We start from the raw sequence: 17,603 nt of genomic DNA, 5'->3' as shown, positions 1-17,603 counted from the left end.
AAACAGCACAAACAAAGACTTCCCTCCACCAAGATTTGAAAGTATCTTGTCCCCCCCATTGGTCCTCTGGTCCGGTGTCAGCCAGGTTCACTGAGCTTCTTAACCCTTTACAGGTAAAAGAGACATTAACCGTTAACCATCTGTTTATGACAGTGGCACAACTGGGCCATGGGATTTTTATAGAATATTGGAGGGGCCTCAGAAAGAAGAAGGTTGAGAACCACCAGTGTGTTCATTAGCTGTAAATATTCAGTGGTATGTAAATTGTACAGATTCTGTTTCATAATAATAATAATAGTTGACATTAGTGAGAATGCAGGAGTGTGAGAACCTCAACAAGATAATCCAAGTAAGATGGGATGGCAACTATATTTATATCCAAGTTAAGGTTCAAGGTGATGGAATCCTATGCTTCTGATATACACCTTTGGGTTCTAAACTTGAAACACTCTTTGAGGAGAAATACTTAGTGGATAAATCAGTTAAGTCTGTGCCATGTATATCAGCAGTTAAAAAAGCAAATATGTTTAGATTCATTAAAAAGAGAAAAAATATGTAAATATTATCCTAGGTAATGTATTTAGGTGTAATGGCCACTTTTCTTTTAACTCTCTGAAATTCCTTGTCATATGCAAAAAGCACCAGATACTGTACAACTTACCGTAGTTCTTTTCAATATTAAACAGTTCTGCAAAATTTGGCAAATTCTCCTCCCCAGAGCCACCCCGGCCCAGACATCTATCCCGCTACCGCTCCGAGATCCTGCTGCTGGGTCCCAGGCTTGTGTGGAGTTTCCTCCTGTTTCCTCAGGGCGTGCGGGGAACTGCAGCTGCTAGGAACTCTCTACATCTTCGCCCTCCCCCCGCCCCGCCCCGGAATTATTAATTTGAACAGGAGAAGAATAAAGGGGATTTGATGAAGTAACCAAAGTAACAGAGAAAATAATGAAAACTGGCCAGCTGCAACTAGGGAGAGACCCATTGTGTCCTCTTGGGATAATGCCCCAAAGTGAATTGTTAAATTTTGGGAGAGTTTATACAAATTGAAATCATTGATAGGTCCCATCACAAGAGTAATCCCATTAATATAATTGGGACTAATCAGTGTAATCATGTGTAAGTACTTTGCTGAATTGGAGCCATAAAAAGTAACAAAAAGCTAGTGGGAGTAATGATCATCCCTCATTATGGAAGTGTTTTTGTTTCTACTGTAAGCTTCCCAGCATGGTACTGTTTAGAATGTGTCTAAGGCCTTGGCTACAATGGAGAGTTGCAGCACTGCTAGTAGCTTTACAGCGCTGCAACTCACTCATCGTCCACGCTTGCAAGGTACATACAGCGCTGTATCTCCCTGGCTACAGCGCTGGCTGTACTCCACCTCAGCCTGGGGCATAATGACTATCGTGCTGGTGATGCAGTGCTACTCCGCCAGTGTGGCCACCAAAAGCGCTGTTATTGGCCTCCAGAGGTATTCGGAGGTATCCCCGAATGCCTGTTCAGCCGCTCTGCTCATCAGTTCGAACTCTACTGCCCTGGCGTCAGGTGACCCGCCCTTTAAATGCCCCGAGAATTTTAAAAATCCCCTTCCTGTTTGCTCAGCCATGTGGAGTGCAATCAGTGAATCTTTCCAGGTGACCATGCCTCCACGCGCCAAACGAGCCCCAGCATGGAGCAATGGCGAGTTGCTGACCTCATCAGTGTATGAAGGGAGGAAGCTGTGCAGTCCAGCTGCGCTCCAGCCGTAGGAATTACGATACCTTTGGGCAGGTATCAAGGGCCATGCTGGAAAGGGGCCATGACTGGGACGCGCTGCAGTGCAGGGTTAAAACTGAAGAGCTGCGGAGTGCCTATTGCAAAGCCCGCAGGGAAACTGCTGGTCCGGCACTGCTCCCACAACCTGCCGTTTTTACAACGAGCTGGACACGATACTTGGGGTGACCTCACTGCCAATCCGAGGACCACGATGGACCCTTCAGAGCGGGGGAGGAGGGAGTGGGGGGGGGAACCAAGAGTGAGGGTACTGGGTGGGGGGAGACACCCCGGAGTCCCTGGAGGCATGCAACCAGGAGCTCTTCTCAAGCCAGGAGGAAGGTAGCCAGTCGCAGCAGCCGGTACTTGGTGGAAGACAAACAGAGGAGTGGGTTCCCGGTAAGCAGCTTTTATTTTCAGGATGGAAATTTTTCGGGAAAGGAGGGAGGGTTCTGCATGCATGCCTAGATGTGGAATAGCGAGGGGTATGGGGGGACCATTGGGCAATTTTGCGCAAGTTTATTCGCACATAGGCAAGCTGCACAGGGGCCAGGGTGGAATCTTCATTGCTGTAGAAGACCCTCCCGCTCTTCCCAGGTGACCCGCAGCAGCAAGATATCTTCCAGGATCAACTCCTATGGAAAATATTGGGAGAGTGTTCAGTGTAGGTGCCCCCTGCAGCTGTTTGCTTTCCCCAATGCACAGAAACCCCGAGGACAATACAGCCCTGAAGCAATCAGTCCCCCTTACTCACCATTTCGGGGCTCCTATGGGTTATGTGCGCTCTCTTTGGTATGGGAAATTATGCATGCTATTGTGAAGAATGTTACTCCTTCACTGTGTGGGAATAACTGTCTGAGATATAAACAATGCGTCTCTGTTAAGTGTTGCCTTTTTTGCCTTTCCACAAGCAACCTTGAGTTCTTGGCTGCCCGTGTTATCAACAGCTCAAAGACTCAAAGGAATGAAAAGCACAAAGCGGCTGAGGAGCATTCCTGGCGCCAGAGCAGACTTATCCAGGCGGCTCGTATAGGCCATTGCAGAGCAAGCACTATGCCCTGCCCCTCCTCCATCCTCAAATAGCTTTTCCTTGTGCCCCAATGTCAGCTTCAAACCCCTTCCCCAGCTAGGTTTCTTACCACCACCAGCTGCCTCTCCACACCTGTACGTGTCACCGCCAGCCCTGAGAACTTACGAACTCTTAACCCTTGCACTCAACCCCCGTATTACCGATGCAGGTTATAGCCATCCTGAAGTGCAGCAGTCATTGCACAGGGCTTCTCCAGGACAGGCATTATTCATACCATGTGAGCTGCACAGTTCCCACCCTACCCCCCTGGCTCCTTTTAGGTTTTCCAAAAAGTTGTGTGTGTCTGTCATAAATGTTATTTTCGTTTTCAATAAATGAATTTCTTTGGCTGAAACGGTCTTTATTATTGCAGAAGTTAAGACTACCTGCTTAGCCCAGGAAAGAAACAGGCATACTGCAAATCAAGTTTATGAAACACAGATTCCTACTTAACATTGTAACACTGCACTTCACTCCCGTGCAGGCACCAAACGTTTATGTTGGTTTCAGCCTCAAATTCCCTCCGCCTCAAGCGATCCCTAATCCTTGCAGCCTCTGTGACTTGTAGCCTCTCTAGTAGCCCTGCTCTCTGGCTTGTGCAGATTGCAGCCCTTTCCAGGCGGATTGAACCTCAGATGTGTGGCCATTGGTGCCTGACTGAATCTTTTCACCTGGCTTCCCTTCACAAATATTATGGAGGGTACAGCACGTGGTTATAACCGCTGGGGGCATGCTGCGTTTTCCTCAGTCTATCTTCCCGATATCTGCAAGATCGCCAGCACCTCTTTAAATCGGTCCAGAAAGCACACGGCCCAGTTCATTCTGGCATCCGGCTCAGCCTGTGAGTTTGATACGGTGTGTCCTTGCTTCCTAGTGCTGCAAGGCGCGGCCGCCTTCCCTGTGGTACAGTTTCTGGAGCCACTGGCCCATATTACTCGGTATAGCGGCGGTCTCAGGGATCACAGATGGGCATTTCGACTCCGCCTACTGTTGATGTTCTGGTTGGGGATAAAAAGTCGCGGCTCGCCAGCTTCCTGTAAATGGTCAGGTGTTCTTGATAAGATGGTGTTGCCTCAGGTGGCACCTTCCACCAGCCGTGTTTAATGTCGAGTGAAATGCCCCCGGTGATCCACAAGCGCCTGGAAAACCTGGAGAATGATTACCCCTCGAATTACATACTCAGCTGCTACGGGTCGGCTGCAGCCGGCTGAGTTGGTGCCAGTAATAGGATATGCATCCATCATCGCCCTCTCCACAGTTTAGGGAAACCCATTTCGTGCAAAGCCATCCACAATGTCCTGCACGTTCCCCAGAGTCACGGTTCTTCTTAGCAGGATGTGATTAATGGCCCTGCAAACTTGCATCAACACGATTCCAACGGTCGACTTTCCCACTCCAAACTGGTTCCCGACCGATCAGTAGCTGTCTGGAGTTGCCAGCTTCCAGATTGCAATAGCCACTCGCTTCTCCACTGGCAGGGCAGCTCTCAATCTCGTGTCCTTGCACCGCAGGGTGGGGGCAAGCTCAGCACACAGTCCCATGAAGTGGCTTTTCTCATTTGAAAGTTCTGCAGGCACTGCTCGTTATCCCAGACTTCCATGACGATGTGATCCCACCACTCAGTGCTCGTTTCTCGAGCCCAAAAGCGGCATTCCACGGTGCTGAGCATTTCCGTGAATGCCACCAGCAAGTTTGTGTCGTACGCGTCACGCGACTCCCTGTCATCGTCAGATTCCTCATCTCTTTGGATCCTAAGGAATAGCTCAACTGCCAAACGTGATGTGCTGGCGAGGCTCGTCAGCATATTCCTCAGCAGTTTGGGCTCCATTTCCCACAGAAATCGCACCGCACAGAAACCACTGAGAGAGTCAAGATGGCACCAAATGTGGATGGAAATACAGGGATTGCTGGAAGGTGAAGCAGTGTAGCATGGGGCGATGGGACAGGAAGCAGAATGACCCGCACCCTCAGCCTCCTTCCCACAACCCACCGTGCCAGAATGGGAAGAGGTGCTATGTGGGATAGCTGCCCATAATGCACCACTCCCAACACCGCTGCAAATGCTGCAAATGTGGCCACACTGCAGCGCTGGTAGCTGTCAGTGTGGCCACACTGCAGCACTTACCCTACAGAGCTGTACGAAGACAGCTTTAACTCCCAGCGCTGCACACCTGCAAGTGTAGCCAAACCCTAAGATAAACCAACAGTTTGACCTAAATGTGCTAGGTCTCTTATTTTACCTCTCTGCGTAGCTGTCATCTTGAATGTTTGCAAAGCACTTTTCATTTTTTGTGAGGATAGTTTTGAAATTTCAGTGGCAAACTGTTAAAGGAACAATTGGAAGATAACATCAGTTTAAAGATCAAGAGAGTTGAATTTGATTGAGAGAATTTTAAAGTAAACTGTAATATGAATCCGAGCAGAGATTAGTGATTGATGAGCCCATGTGCTAGTGCCATAATATATTGCACCAAGAATGAGTACAGTGTCACTTCACTTCTGGAAAGTAGATTTTTTTAAATGGAATTGTAAAATAAAAAAGCACCCTTGTATATTAAAACAATGCAAAAATGCATCATCCAGGGTACATGATAGCAAGAATTAATAAACAATTTGATATAATAAAGCAAACTTATTTATCAAACACAAATATGATGAACAAGAAAAAGGATTTAACGCAGTCTGCTATGCATCACCAGCAAAAATGCATTGAGATCACGTCTCTCCTCCACACACCTTGAACTTTATTCAGTCAGAGGCCTGGTCTACACTATGTGTTTAAACCAAATTTAGCAGCTTTAAACCAATTTAACCCTGCACCCGTCCACACAACGAGACCCTTTATATCGATATAAACGGCTCTTTAAATCAGTTTTTGTACTCCTCCCCGACGAGAGGAGTAGCACTGAAATCGGTATTGCCATGTTGGATTAGGGTTAGTATGGCTGCAAATAGACGGTATTGGCCTCCGGGCGGTATCCCACAGTGCACCATTGTGACTGCTCTGGAAAGCAGTCTGAACTCGGATGCACAGGCCAAGTAGACAGGAAAAGTCCTGTGAACTTTTGAATTTCATTTCCTGTTTGCCCAGCGAGGAACTCTGATCAGCACAGGTGGCAATGCAGTCCCAAATCCAAAAAGAGCTCCAGCATGGACCGTACCGGAGATACTGGATCTGATCGCTGTATGGGGAGACCAATCTGTTTCCTCAAGCTCCTGTTACAGAAGACAATAATGACAAAGCGATTTGAAAATAAGTCTCCGGCTATGATAGACTAGAGGCCACACCACAGATTGCCTGGCCATGACAAGAGCATAACGAGAAGCCAAAGCCAGGTAAGACATCAATATTGGATGCTCATGTGGGAGGGAGGGTTAACGTGAAATTGTCTGGACCTGCTAAGCTCTCTATGCCAACTGTCCTCTGCAGTCTGCGGGTAAAGCAATTTGCATTTTGGCTGAGCTCCAATAGCGTGAATGACTAAGTCTTCTGTCAGAAAGATCATTTTTTTCCCGGGTTTGTCAGGTCGCGTACTGATGGTCGTCAATTCTTACGACGCGCCTGTTCCCCCCTGGTGAAAGAGAACGGCGCAGAAAAAATCGGTTTTTTTTCACCTGTTATTTCAATCATGTGCACCCTTATTGTCTATCTGTCATACTGCTTGGCTGGTAGACGGGGTGCGTCTGCTCCAGTGCCTGACCAGATCAGCCCAGATCTCCAGGTCTGTCCGGTGATGGTCAGAACGGGGCATATACTTCTTCTACGCTGCTCTATATATATAGACTGTCTAGCTCGCTGCGTTCGTTGCTATTCATCAGGTCCTTAGTGAAGTTGTGCTCGTGGCTGGCCGTTGGGTGCGTAGGCGTCTCGCCACGGTGGGTGTGATGGCGTGGCAGTGTGTGGTGTGGTAGAAAATGGGAATGCTCCTGGTCTCCGTCATCTCTTCTATCTCCACCCTTACTTCATCACACAAATGGGGGCACATTGCCACGGTAGCCCAGGAGGGTTGGGGGAGGAGGGAAGCAACGGGGGGGGTTGTTGCTGGGGCACCCACTAGAATGGCATGCAGCTCATCATTTCTACGGGATCTCTGGGGCTCTGACACGGAGCGGCTGTGCTCCCTTGTTCTCTAGTAGACTTGCACATTCTCTTTTAGGCAGAAATAAAATGAATACTTATTAGAATTAAAAAAAAATCTTTAATGCACTATTTATATTATTTTATCTTCAACACAGATATGCTAATGAATTCAGGTAAGTTTTGCCATCTTAATTTCACTAGCTACGAGCACTTAGGTTAATGCATTGCTGCAGGATAAAAATTTACTTTTTTATTTATCCAACCTGCTCCTAGGCCGTTAATCTGTACTGAACCTATTTTTGTCTTTGGATTTTAAATTTTTTGGCAGGGACCTTTTTGTTCTTTTATTTTTATTTTTATTTGTTCCAGACATATAATATCATGTAAATCTATCCAAAGGACAGTCGAAAATTCTGAAATAACCTTATTCATCCATCGTAGAAGTTCATCCCATTAATGACTATAAAAACACAATCCTTGTTCCTTTGCATAGTCCTCTTTCTGGTCGTCTTTATGCAATGCATGGGCCACAAAAAAAAAAATGCACTTCAGCACTTTATGAAGTTTATGATAAGACAATACATATAGAAGGAAATGGTTTTCAGCTGTTCACAAAAATTATTAATTTAGATCTATTAAAAGTACCTTTTAAAACTCTACGCACTTGTACAAATATAATTTGAACAAAAGTATCATATCCTTAATACGAAGGACTTCGCAAATCTACTAATAGTATCTAACATTTAAAAACTCACCATAAATAAAACTTATAACCATCAGTGTCAGTCTAAATCCTTCAAATCATCCCAGTCAGCAAACTATTCTTAAGCTACCATTTGGATTTTCATAGTTAGCTTTATTCTTTGTTAAGCAGTGACACTGAGATCAGAATTATACAATACTCAGATGTCTGGTTCCAGTCTGAGGATTTTACTAGCTAAAAGATGGACAAATATCAAGTAAGAACTTAACAGGAGACTTGGAGGGTGAAGATAAGTTTGATCAGTTTTTAAAATAAATTGAGGAAGTGTTGGCATTATAATCATGTGGATCAACATTTCTAGGACTTGGAAAAGAAGTAGATTTTCAGTATAAACTTGAATGAAAAGATGGATTGATTGCCACTTCCAGGCATTCTGGGTATAAGGAATAACAATGGGAGAAGGTACAAAGATATGAATGAAGGAATTTTGAGCTTGGTGAGGCTGGCATCACTTGTGGATCCAAAGGGTTAATGTGGCATCTTATTAGAAACAAGAATAAAGATTTAGTTGAGACAGAGATGTGTAGAACCTTGAAGATGAGGACACAGATTATGTCACAAACACATGTAGAGCATATTTGCTTCTTTTTCCGACAAGTATCTATTTATGAAAGTTGCTAAAAAGGTTTGCAGCAGTGCAGGCCTGTCTTTTCACATTCTGTTCACTGTCTAAATTATTTATTTGGACAGTTTTTTCCTAAAGCAGCTGACTGGAAGTGATTTTGTGCTTGTATACTATTCCTGTGGAAAGTCAACTATTTCTTAATTTCTTTTTTTTTTTTTAATTTATAAGCACATGCTTGAACAGTTATGTCCATGTGCTTCTTTCTCTCTCCTATTAAACCTATCATAATCAGATTGCCAAAAGTTTTTACCTCCAAGACACTGATTGAATTTAGTTGCTGGATTTTTGCTGTAATATTATTTTGGTTTGCCTTTGAAACTCTGCTCTCCATAAAATACATACCCATGGCTAAATCCCTTCAGAGAGAGAGAGAGTCTGTTTCCCAACAACAAGGTTCTTAGTTTCCTCCAGAAGCAGCATATGAATCAGCTTCTGGCATAATGGAATAACATCGCAGATTGTGCCCTATCCCAGGAGACATGTAAACCTTTGTGATGGACATATTTGCCATAGGTGCAGGGAAGAAAGATTTTACAAATTGCACTCAAGCTTCAGTTTCCTATTTGACAGCACAGTTATCTAATTCCTGAGTGATTATGCTGTGCTAGAGTTCTTTGATCTAATTTGGTCCTGTTAGTAACATACATGTAACTGCAAGAAGAGAACCAGTTAGGGAAAAAGAAAATTGATGGAATCTATAAAGAGACCAACAGTGTACTTCACTCGAGTACATAGGTTCTGTTCATCTCTCCAACATATAAGTATGCATTGCTGCGTGCAATGTGTTATGAAGAAGCAGCTAATTTTATAAATCTTAGATATTTTATATTAGAGGGCAGGAGTGTGCCCTGTGTAGTAAAGATTATATCCATACATGTTTGTTCCATGATTAATGCATTTCTGTATTCCTGGGAAAAATTGTTCAAATTGACAATATTTCTTCATTAACTTGGTAAATTAATTGAGTTGTCCGGTGCTGTTATAATCTGTTGTATGATGATATTGTGAATGACTATTATAAGACATTTAGGAGGGAATAGAGTTGAAGTTGCTGAGGGAACTGTAACTCCTCCCTGACTTTAGTCTGATTGCAATATCAAATATAACATTGTTGAAATAATTTTGTACTCTTCTTTTTCGTGTATTTTTTAGAGAAAATTAAGGTTGAAAGTATGTGTAAATAATTTAAGGGTAAAAATACTTACAAGAACAGAGCATTTATTCACAGTAAAAGGAATGTTCGGTTCTGATCTCCCTATCTGAAAAACCAAAATAAGTATGACATTCTTGTTACCTATTCTGATGTTACAATGTAAGTGATTAATAGACTTAATTGTGGCATTGCTACTGTGGTCTGAGAGTGGTTTGGTAGACTTTCAGCTAAGGCTTACAGTAAATCCTCAATTTCAAGTCTACTAAGAGGAGAGGGGCTGATAAGCCTCTGAAGATTTGCTGGTGTATTTGCCCCTCATGCAGACGAGAAAATTGCAAGGTTCATATAAAATGATGGTGAAGATGAAGCCATTGCTAAGTAAGCTTAAAGGAAATAAATATCTATGCAAACTTTAAATGAGTATCTTCTGGTCTGTAATCTGCTTCTGATCCTTGGGATTTTTGGTTTTATGGTTTTTGTGGTGAGTGTTTTTGTGGAAAACCTACAGTTGTTAGGAATTGACCCAACTTCAGATGTTGTGGATCTTCATGCAAGCTCTGGAGTGTTTAAAAATTTTTTTGTTTGTAATAGTTTTCCAGTAAGGGAATTCCAATAATATTGTGTTCTCCAAAAAAAGTAAAACATCCAGTGAGTGGAGATGATCTGCATAATAACAATTTTCTCTTCTTTTTCTTCTGACATGTTCCTGAATCTCTCACTTGTTCATCGGGATGAACATTTGGGCCTTGTGAATTATAGAGCCTATTGTGAAGAATGGCAGGCCTCCGACGTCTCACAGTATGCACTCATTTCTTCACCAATACACAGGATCTTTCAAGAAGCCCCCTTTACGGAGACCACATAGCGTTATAGGAGGCAGCCTTGGCTCTTTCATGGCAATGCCTAGGAATGGAAGCAGATTAGGTAATTTACTATTTTGGTCATTTATATATTAAGTTAATATTGGTTCTTCACAGCAGATACAGTTCTTATACTTTAGTTCTAAAGCTTTTCTGGGAATGCAAACGTATTGCTAAGGTTGTCACAGAAACAAGACTTCAAATTGTTGAATGTCTCATTTAAGATTTTAAAGAAGACAATTGAAAAAAAGAGCAAAGTGTTATTTCACAGAAATCACCCACATATCCCTTTAATGACATGTATAACAGTTACAAAACATTATCTATTTTAGTGATGTCTAAGGTACCTATGACCACAGTATTTGAAAACTTACAGGAGATACATTAATTGAATATTCCAGAAATTATGGGTTCTTTGGCTATTTGAGTTGGAAAAAAATGTGGTATGTGTTTAACTTTTAAGAAATCTAAGGAAAGAACTGTCAGTTAATTCTTTTAATCATAATCACAGTTTGTATAAATCTTTTTGTTATGATCTCAGCAGTTTTTGTGATCTAACTCTTTGGGGCAAATAATTATTTTTTTAAAAATTTGTTCAATAGTTTGTTATATTGCTGGCCCTATGCCACCATTAATTTTGCACACTGGCAAAAAAAAGCAAATTGCTATGAGCATTTTGTGATAATTTAAATTATTTTTATTGAGTCCTTGGTACTAGGGCTGTTGATTAATAGCAGTTAACTCACGTGATTAACTAAAAAAACTGTTAATACAATAGGATACTAATTGAAATGTATTAAATATTTTGGATGTTTTTCTACATTTTCAAATATATTGATTTTTATTACAACACAGAATACAAAGTGTACAGTGCTCACTTTATATTATTATTTTTGATTAAAAGTATTTGCACTGTAAAAAGAATAAACAAGAAATAGTATTTTTCAATTTAGCTCATACAGGTACTGTAGTACAAGTAATACATACAAGTGATCTCTTTATCGTGAAAGTACAACTTACAAATGTAGATTTTTTTTTTTGTTACGTAACTGCACTCAGAAATAAAATGACGCAGAACTTTAGATCCTACAAGTTCACTCAGTCTTCTTGTTCAGCCAATCGCTAAGACAAACAAGTTTGTTTACATTTGCGGGAGATACTGCTACCTGCTTCTTATCTGGCATGTAAATACCTTGCAACGCTGGCTACAACTGTGCCATGTGAATGCCTGTTCTCACTTTCAGGTGACGTTGTAAATAAGAAGTGGGCAGAATTATCCCCTGCAAATTGTAATCAAACTTGCTTGTCTGAGCGATTGACTGACCAAGAAATAGGACTGAGTGGACTTGTAGGCTCTAAAGTTTTACGTTGTTTTATTTTTGAATGCTGTTATTTTTTGGACATGTATCTACATTTGTAAATTCAACTTTCTTGATAAAGAGTTTGCACTACAGTACTTGTATTAGGTGTATTGAAAAATACTATTTTGTTTTTTACAGTGCAAATATTTGTAATCAAAAATAAATATAAAGTGAGCACTGAACACTTTTTGTATTCTGTGTTGTAACTGAAATCAATATATTTGAAAATGTAGAAAACATCCAAAACTGTTTAAATAAATGGTATTCTATTATTAAAAGTGCAATTAATTGCGATTAATTGTTTTAATTGCTTGACAACCCTGGTTTGTACAAGAAAAAAAGGATCAACTGAGAATTAATGCAAATTTTATGAATTTTGTGCGCTTCTCCTTTCACTTCTGAACCTAGTGCCAAATGAAAGTGGTATTCAGACAGGTTCCTCCAATGCTAGAACTGTGCATTTCTGAGAGTAGAATAGAATCATCTGCATTTTACTGCGTTCTGTCATATTAACTGTTCCCTTTCAGCCTTCCCTTTCTGCTCTGTGCCTCTCCCTTCCAACAACAGAGTACAGAGTGTTTCTGCCTCTGACTGTGGAACTGTGCAGCTGGTGCCATCATAGGGAAGAGTAGAATTTTCCTCCTCTGCACAGTGTGCAGGGACCACCTCTTGATGTAGTCTGATGGCGCGAAATGCCCATACTTTTTAAATAGCTAGACTTTGCTTAGGCTGAATTGAGGAGCAGCCCCTTGCATCTCATGGGAAGGCAAAGTGTAAATATTTAATTCTATGTAGGTAATTCATTTGTGTAGATAGATGCAAAGAAGTCAACTGGTTTGTCAGATGTAACATTTAAATTCTGTACGATAATAGGATTAATGTACATTTTTGGATATTGTATTTTTTTGTGAAAAAAATACTTATTTATAAAATTGTAGGTTTTCTCTATTTGTGAGTTGTGAGGAAATACCTTATTCTTCAGACTTTCACTAAAAATGTTTAACTAAATCATTAGTTGCATAAGAGAAAATACTTCATGAACATTTATCTTAGAATAGCTATTTTCTAGCTGAAAAATAGTAGTATTGTATTTAGTAGTATTGTGGGGGAATGTGTGTCATTGGCTTTATTTTTGAGATGGCTGTTAACTTTTCTATATTAAAGTGGAATTCAAAATCTGAGAATCTTAAACTCTGGACATTATTTTTTGCATTGTGTTGGAGTAAAACTTATCTGTATTTTCATAGCTACAGCATAGTGGATATGACAAGTAGGAGCTAGAAGAAGATACTGGGTACCAAAATTTTCCTCCAAAATAAGAGCTCTTTAGACCTAACCAGCAGCTACATAATTATCTTCTTGAAGTAACACATGCAAGACAATTTTCAGAGCAGTTATTGCTTCTTTATATGTAAAGTGATGTTGTGAATACATCAGTTAACATGTTAATCTTGCATTCTGTAATTAGCATGTCACGGACCTTCGGGTAACTTATTTTTGGTTATCTCTTCTTTCTCCTACAATTTGCTGTCTTTTTTATCTTTGTCCCTCCATCCCTGGGTTCTTTGGAAGTTTTTTTTCTTTCTTTCTGAGATTAACTCCCACCCGCCGCCCCAATTTCATGAATCAGTGGAAGTTTAAATGAATTATGGGTACATGCTAGCTGGCAGCATGTCCCAGGGTTAGTGTAATTGCACCTGCTCTTTCTTGTGTTTTCTTTGTCTTTCTATCCTTTTCTGCTACCATATTGGATGATCATAGTTCAGTGGATAGTTACGTCCTCTTCATTGGGCGTGCGATATCAGAAATTAATCATGCAAATACACACACCCTTCATCTTTTACTTCTTATCCTTCCTTTTTCCGATTCTTCTCTTCATCTGTTCTTCTTTCCCACTAGTGGGATAGTAACATTAGGAGGAAAATTATCTGTGGAACAGACCAGCACAGAACATTAGCCTTTAAAGAAATGTTGATTTTCTGGGGGGGGGGGGGGAGAGGAAGTACCAGAATTGTACATCCACAGGTTGCTTACTTAGGAATGATACCATTCACATAAAAATCGTTGGAGAAACATTCACAGGTTTTTTTCCTTGGAGTACGTGAATTCAGACTGCTGCAGTGTTAGGATTGCAGACGTAGTAAGATAATTTGTTTGTAAACAGCTTGTTCTCTTTTGAAGCTTTTCTGTTCGTCTTAGGTTTTATTAAACCTTACTATTTTTCTGAACCTAAATCTGACCAGGAAATCTCCTTTTATTCATAGTCTCATAGATTTTATTTTCATAATGTATTAAAATGTTTGTGTCTATTTTGATTTGACATTTGTCTTTCAAATCATATGAGGTTTATAAATGGTGAAGACTCCTACATCTTTGTCATCTTGCATTGGCATGAATTATGGGAATTCTTCAACTGCTTGCTTATGTCGATTTCATTCTAGGTGTGTGCACGCTCACATGCGCGGTCATCAGAGATTTTTGCCTTAACATGGGACTGGTAGGGGACCCAAACTTGTGGCGACATCAACGCCTTTCCAAGCTCCCCCTATGCTGAGAGAGCAGAGGCCTCCACCCACACCACTGGCACCAGGCGTGCCTCAGGAAGCGGCAAAAGTTCCCTGTGAGGGCAAGTGGAGGGCTGCCGATCCCCTGAGGTTTTTAAAATGTTTAAGAAGCTTCATTTAAAATTTGATTAAAATGCAGAGCCGCCCGGACCGGTGGCCAGGACCCGGGCAGTGTGAGTGCCACTGAAAATCAGCTTGCATGCCGCCTTCAGCACACGTGCCATAGGTTGCCCACCCCTGATCTAGCCGCTGATTTAGTTGCCTGATTATGTAATTAAGATTCTAACTTCTAGGCATCCATTTCTGAAAGTCTTGAAATATATTTAACTCACAACAAGGTGCCTCTAGGTTTTGAACCTGAGGTAAATATTTGTCAAGTGTTTTTCCTGCATGCTGCCTTGTTATGGAAGAAGAGCAGCTCTTTTACTTTCATCCAGGCCAAATCATGAAGGTGAAATACTGTGAACATACCATAATATCTTGGATTTTATTAGAATCCAACTTATTCATACATTTCAGTATCATTGCTAAATTCATCCCCAGGACACAGTTCATCTTCATGTCAGTATCATGTTTTTTGTGAATCTGCGTGTTTCACTGAAGCACTTCAAGCCTAAATCCACATTCTGTTCTGTGTGTGAATCTGCTACTCCTTTTATACCAATTTTCTGTCCTGTAAAAAGAACTATGACAGGGGTTCTCAAACTGGGGATCGGGACCCCTCAGAGGGTCACAAGGTTATTACATGGAGGGTCTTGAGCTGTCAACCTCTACCCCAAATCCCGCTTTGCCTCCAGCATTTATAACAGTGTTAAATATGTTAAAAAGTGTTTTAAATTCATAAGGGGCATCACACTCAGAGGCTTGCTTTGTAGTAGGGATCACCAGTAAAAAAAGTTTGAGAACCACTGAACTATAGAGTCTCCTGGTCTGAAGAAGAATGTCATCTTTTGAAAACTACAGTCTTGGCAGGTTCTGGTCACTCACTCACAAATTCTTTCCTAAGATATATTCTGGGATGCCTTTTATGATAACGTTTACTTCTCCCAAAGAGAGGCCAACTTTCCAGCACACTGATAGATGGAACATTCTTCCATCCTTTGTCTTCTATTTTGTTGTAATAATGTAAAATGAAGATCAACAATATCATCAAATATTTTGGGGGGAAATTGAACAGGATTTCCCTGGCTTTTTGACATAGCAGAATTTTACCTCTAAAATTAAACAATTTCTGGGGCCCCTCCAATTCTCTTTTGTACTCTGGGGAAAATCTGTTCTCAGGTTATCTTTTTGTGTATTTTGTTCCTAGATTCAAAGAGGCTACCTCTCTATCTTTTGAGACACATCCTTTATTGGATTGTTTGTTCTCTAGGATTCATTTGTGCATAGGCATTTTTACTATAGATCTTCAGAGGAAGAGATGAGCTACTGGATCCTTTTTCCAGGTTCAGTGTCCTGTTGGCCTTCAGAAAGAAGCTGCTGCTCTCCTGCCTTCCTTATCCCTCCCTCTTCTCTTTATCGGTAAAGGCATCTTGAATTTCTTAGTTCTTTGCCCCATTTCCCTGCTGGAGCAGAGCGTTTTTTGCCTGGGAGATACAGCCATTGGTACCATGTCTATTTTTTTAGTGATTTTTCTGTAGGGGATTGAGAGACAAATATTTTATGCAGTTTACATAAAAACTGCACACATCATTAAAATAGGCAGTCCATTACATAAATTTTCCCCAAGCGAATCCATTTCAATGCCTCCCACCCCACCCCCCAAGAAATATGTAAGTACATCAAGTTCTCTGCAAAATCCATTTATTCATTCTAAATCTGTATTTAGGCACCTGAACGGAACTGGCCTGATCTTTTCAGAGATTCTGGGCACCTGAAGTTCCCATGCTTGGCACATCTGAAAATGAGGCCACCTGTTTTTGTTTTTTTCTTCTCTCTTTAAATATGGATTTGCATGCCTAATGTTAGGCAGACAAATTTGAATATTTTTGCCTTAGGCATCATATTTTCTAACTAATGAGGTCTCAGATTTTTCTCTGAACTCTCAGGATTTCCCTAGAAAATGGAATTTTCCTGTTCCAAGAATACCACAAAAAGGAGAAGTGAAACAAGCTCAAGAATGTGAGGACTGAGGGGTTATGGGGTTGGACTGGAACTATGTCTGTCTTTGTGTTTGGAACATAGATAGCACATGGTGGGTGCCACCACAGCCTAAATTAGAATAATAATGGAAAACTAATGCACATTTATTTATGTATGCGTGGTTTATTGGGAAAGTATTTTTAAGACTTTATCTTTTTATGCTATTTTTGAGCCATAAAAAGAGAATAGCAAGAATAGTGATAGTAAGCCTCTAGGTCTGACAGGAAGCAGTACATAATAAAGGTTACAATGCTTCTCCACATATGAGATTTGTTTAGAAGAATAAGGATTGACTTTCTTTAATTTAGATATAGTACATGAAAATCTGAAAATGGGATCAGATGGTGAAAGTGACCAAGCTTCTGGAACATCATCTGATGAAGTCCAATCTCCTACAGGTGTTTGCCTCAGGAACCGGATACACAGACGGATCTCTATGGAGGTAATCAGTTTTCCCATAAGGACCCAGTAAATTAGAGCCATGGGGATTATTTAAATTGTTTCATAGAACTGCTTGTTTTCCTGCCAGTTCACTTTAAAGCAGATGTGCATATTCAGCTTATGAGGTTTTATGATAACAGTAGTCAGGACATTAATTATTCTTCCTGTTTGTCAATCTTGGAATTTGAGTAGATATCCCTGACAATGTTTATAATCTGTTCAGTACAAAAAATTAAATATTGTTTTTTAAAAAGCATTTGATTTTTTTTTAAAAAGCAGAGAATCCATTAGCATGCTTTCTTAGATACGAAATGTTAGACATTTAGTGTAGGATTGGTCATTAAAGTGCTGAGAGATCACGTGAGAAAGGCTTTGCAATAAGTACAGGCATTCTAGAAGGAATTGAGGTGTTAGGAAACAAATAAAGAAAATGTGACCATTAGATTCTGAGACATTCTCTGTATATGTTCAAGCAGACTACTTCATTTATCACTATTCAGGCTCTTCCAAGTAATGCTGCTTTCTAATCCATGTGAAACTTCGGAAAGTAAACACAATAGGGATGTTCCTGACTGCGTCAGCCTTTTTCATTCTTCCTGTTTTTTAGTGTACGGAACCTTACAGGACAGTAAACAAAAGGAGGAAAAAGTACTTTATGAATAACTGTGCACATAATTTCCTTTATTTATGAGACTCATTATGAATACTAACCACCCTTGCACTTGCTTTGTTCCCCTTTCCCCAGGCAAAAGATAAACAGAACTTTTTCACTTTTTTTTTTTTTTTTTTTTTTTAA

The 17,603-nt window shown here is 40.7% G+C and overlaps 1 protein-coding gene across 1 annotated transcript in view; it reads left to right on the top strand.

Moving 5' to 3' along the window:
* The window catches only part of CDK17 (cyclin dependent kinase 17), a 131,236-nt gene that overhangs the window by 57,867 nt on the left and 55,766 nt on the right, over positions 1–17,603 (top strand). The window contains exons 3-4 of the mRNA XM_032788532.2: positions 10,199–10,363; positions 16,675–16,808. Coding sequence (XP_032644423.1) covers positions 10,199–10,363; positions 16,675–16,808 — 299 coding nt within the window. The remainder of the gene's footprint in view (positions 1–10,198; positions 10,364–16,674; positions 16,809–17,603) is intronic.

The sequence above is a fragment of the Chelonoidis abingdonii genome, chromosome 1 (genome assembly GCF_003597395.2).
Source record: "Chelonoidis abingdonii isolate Lonesome George chromosome 1, CheloAbing_2.0, whole genome shotgun sequence".
Classification (NCBI taxonomy): domain Eukaryota; kingdom Metazoa; phylum Chordata; order Testudines; family Testudinidae; genus Chelonoidis; species Chelonoidis abingdonii.
Note: the sequence above shows the minus strand (reverse complement) of the source record. Positions and strands in the feature narration are given on the sequence as shown.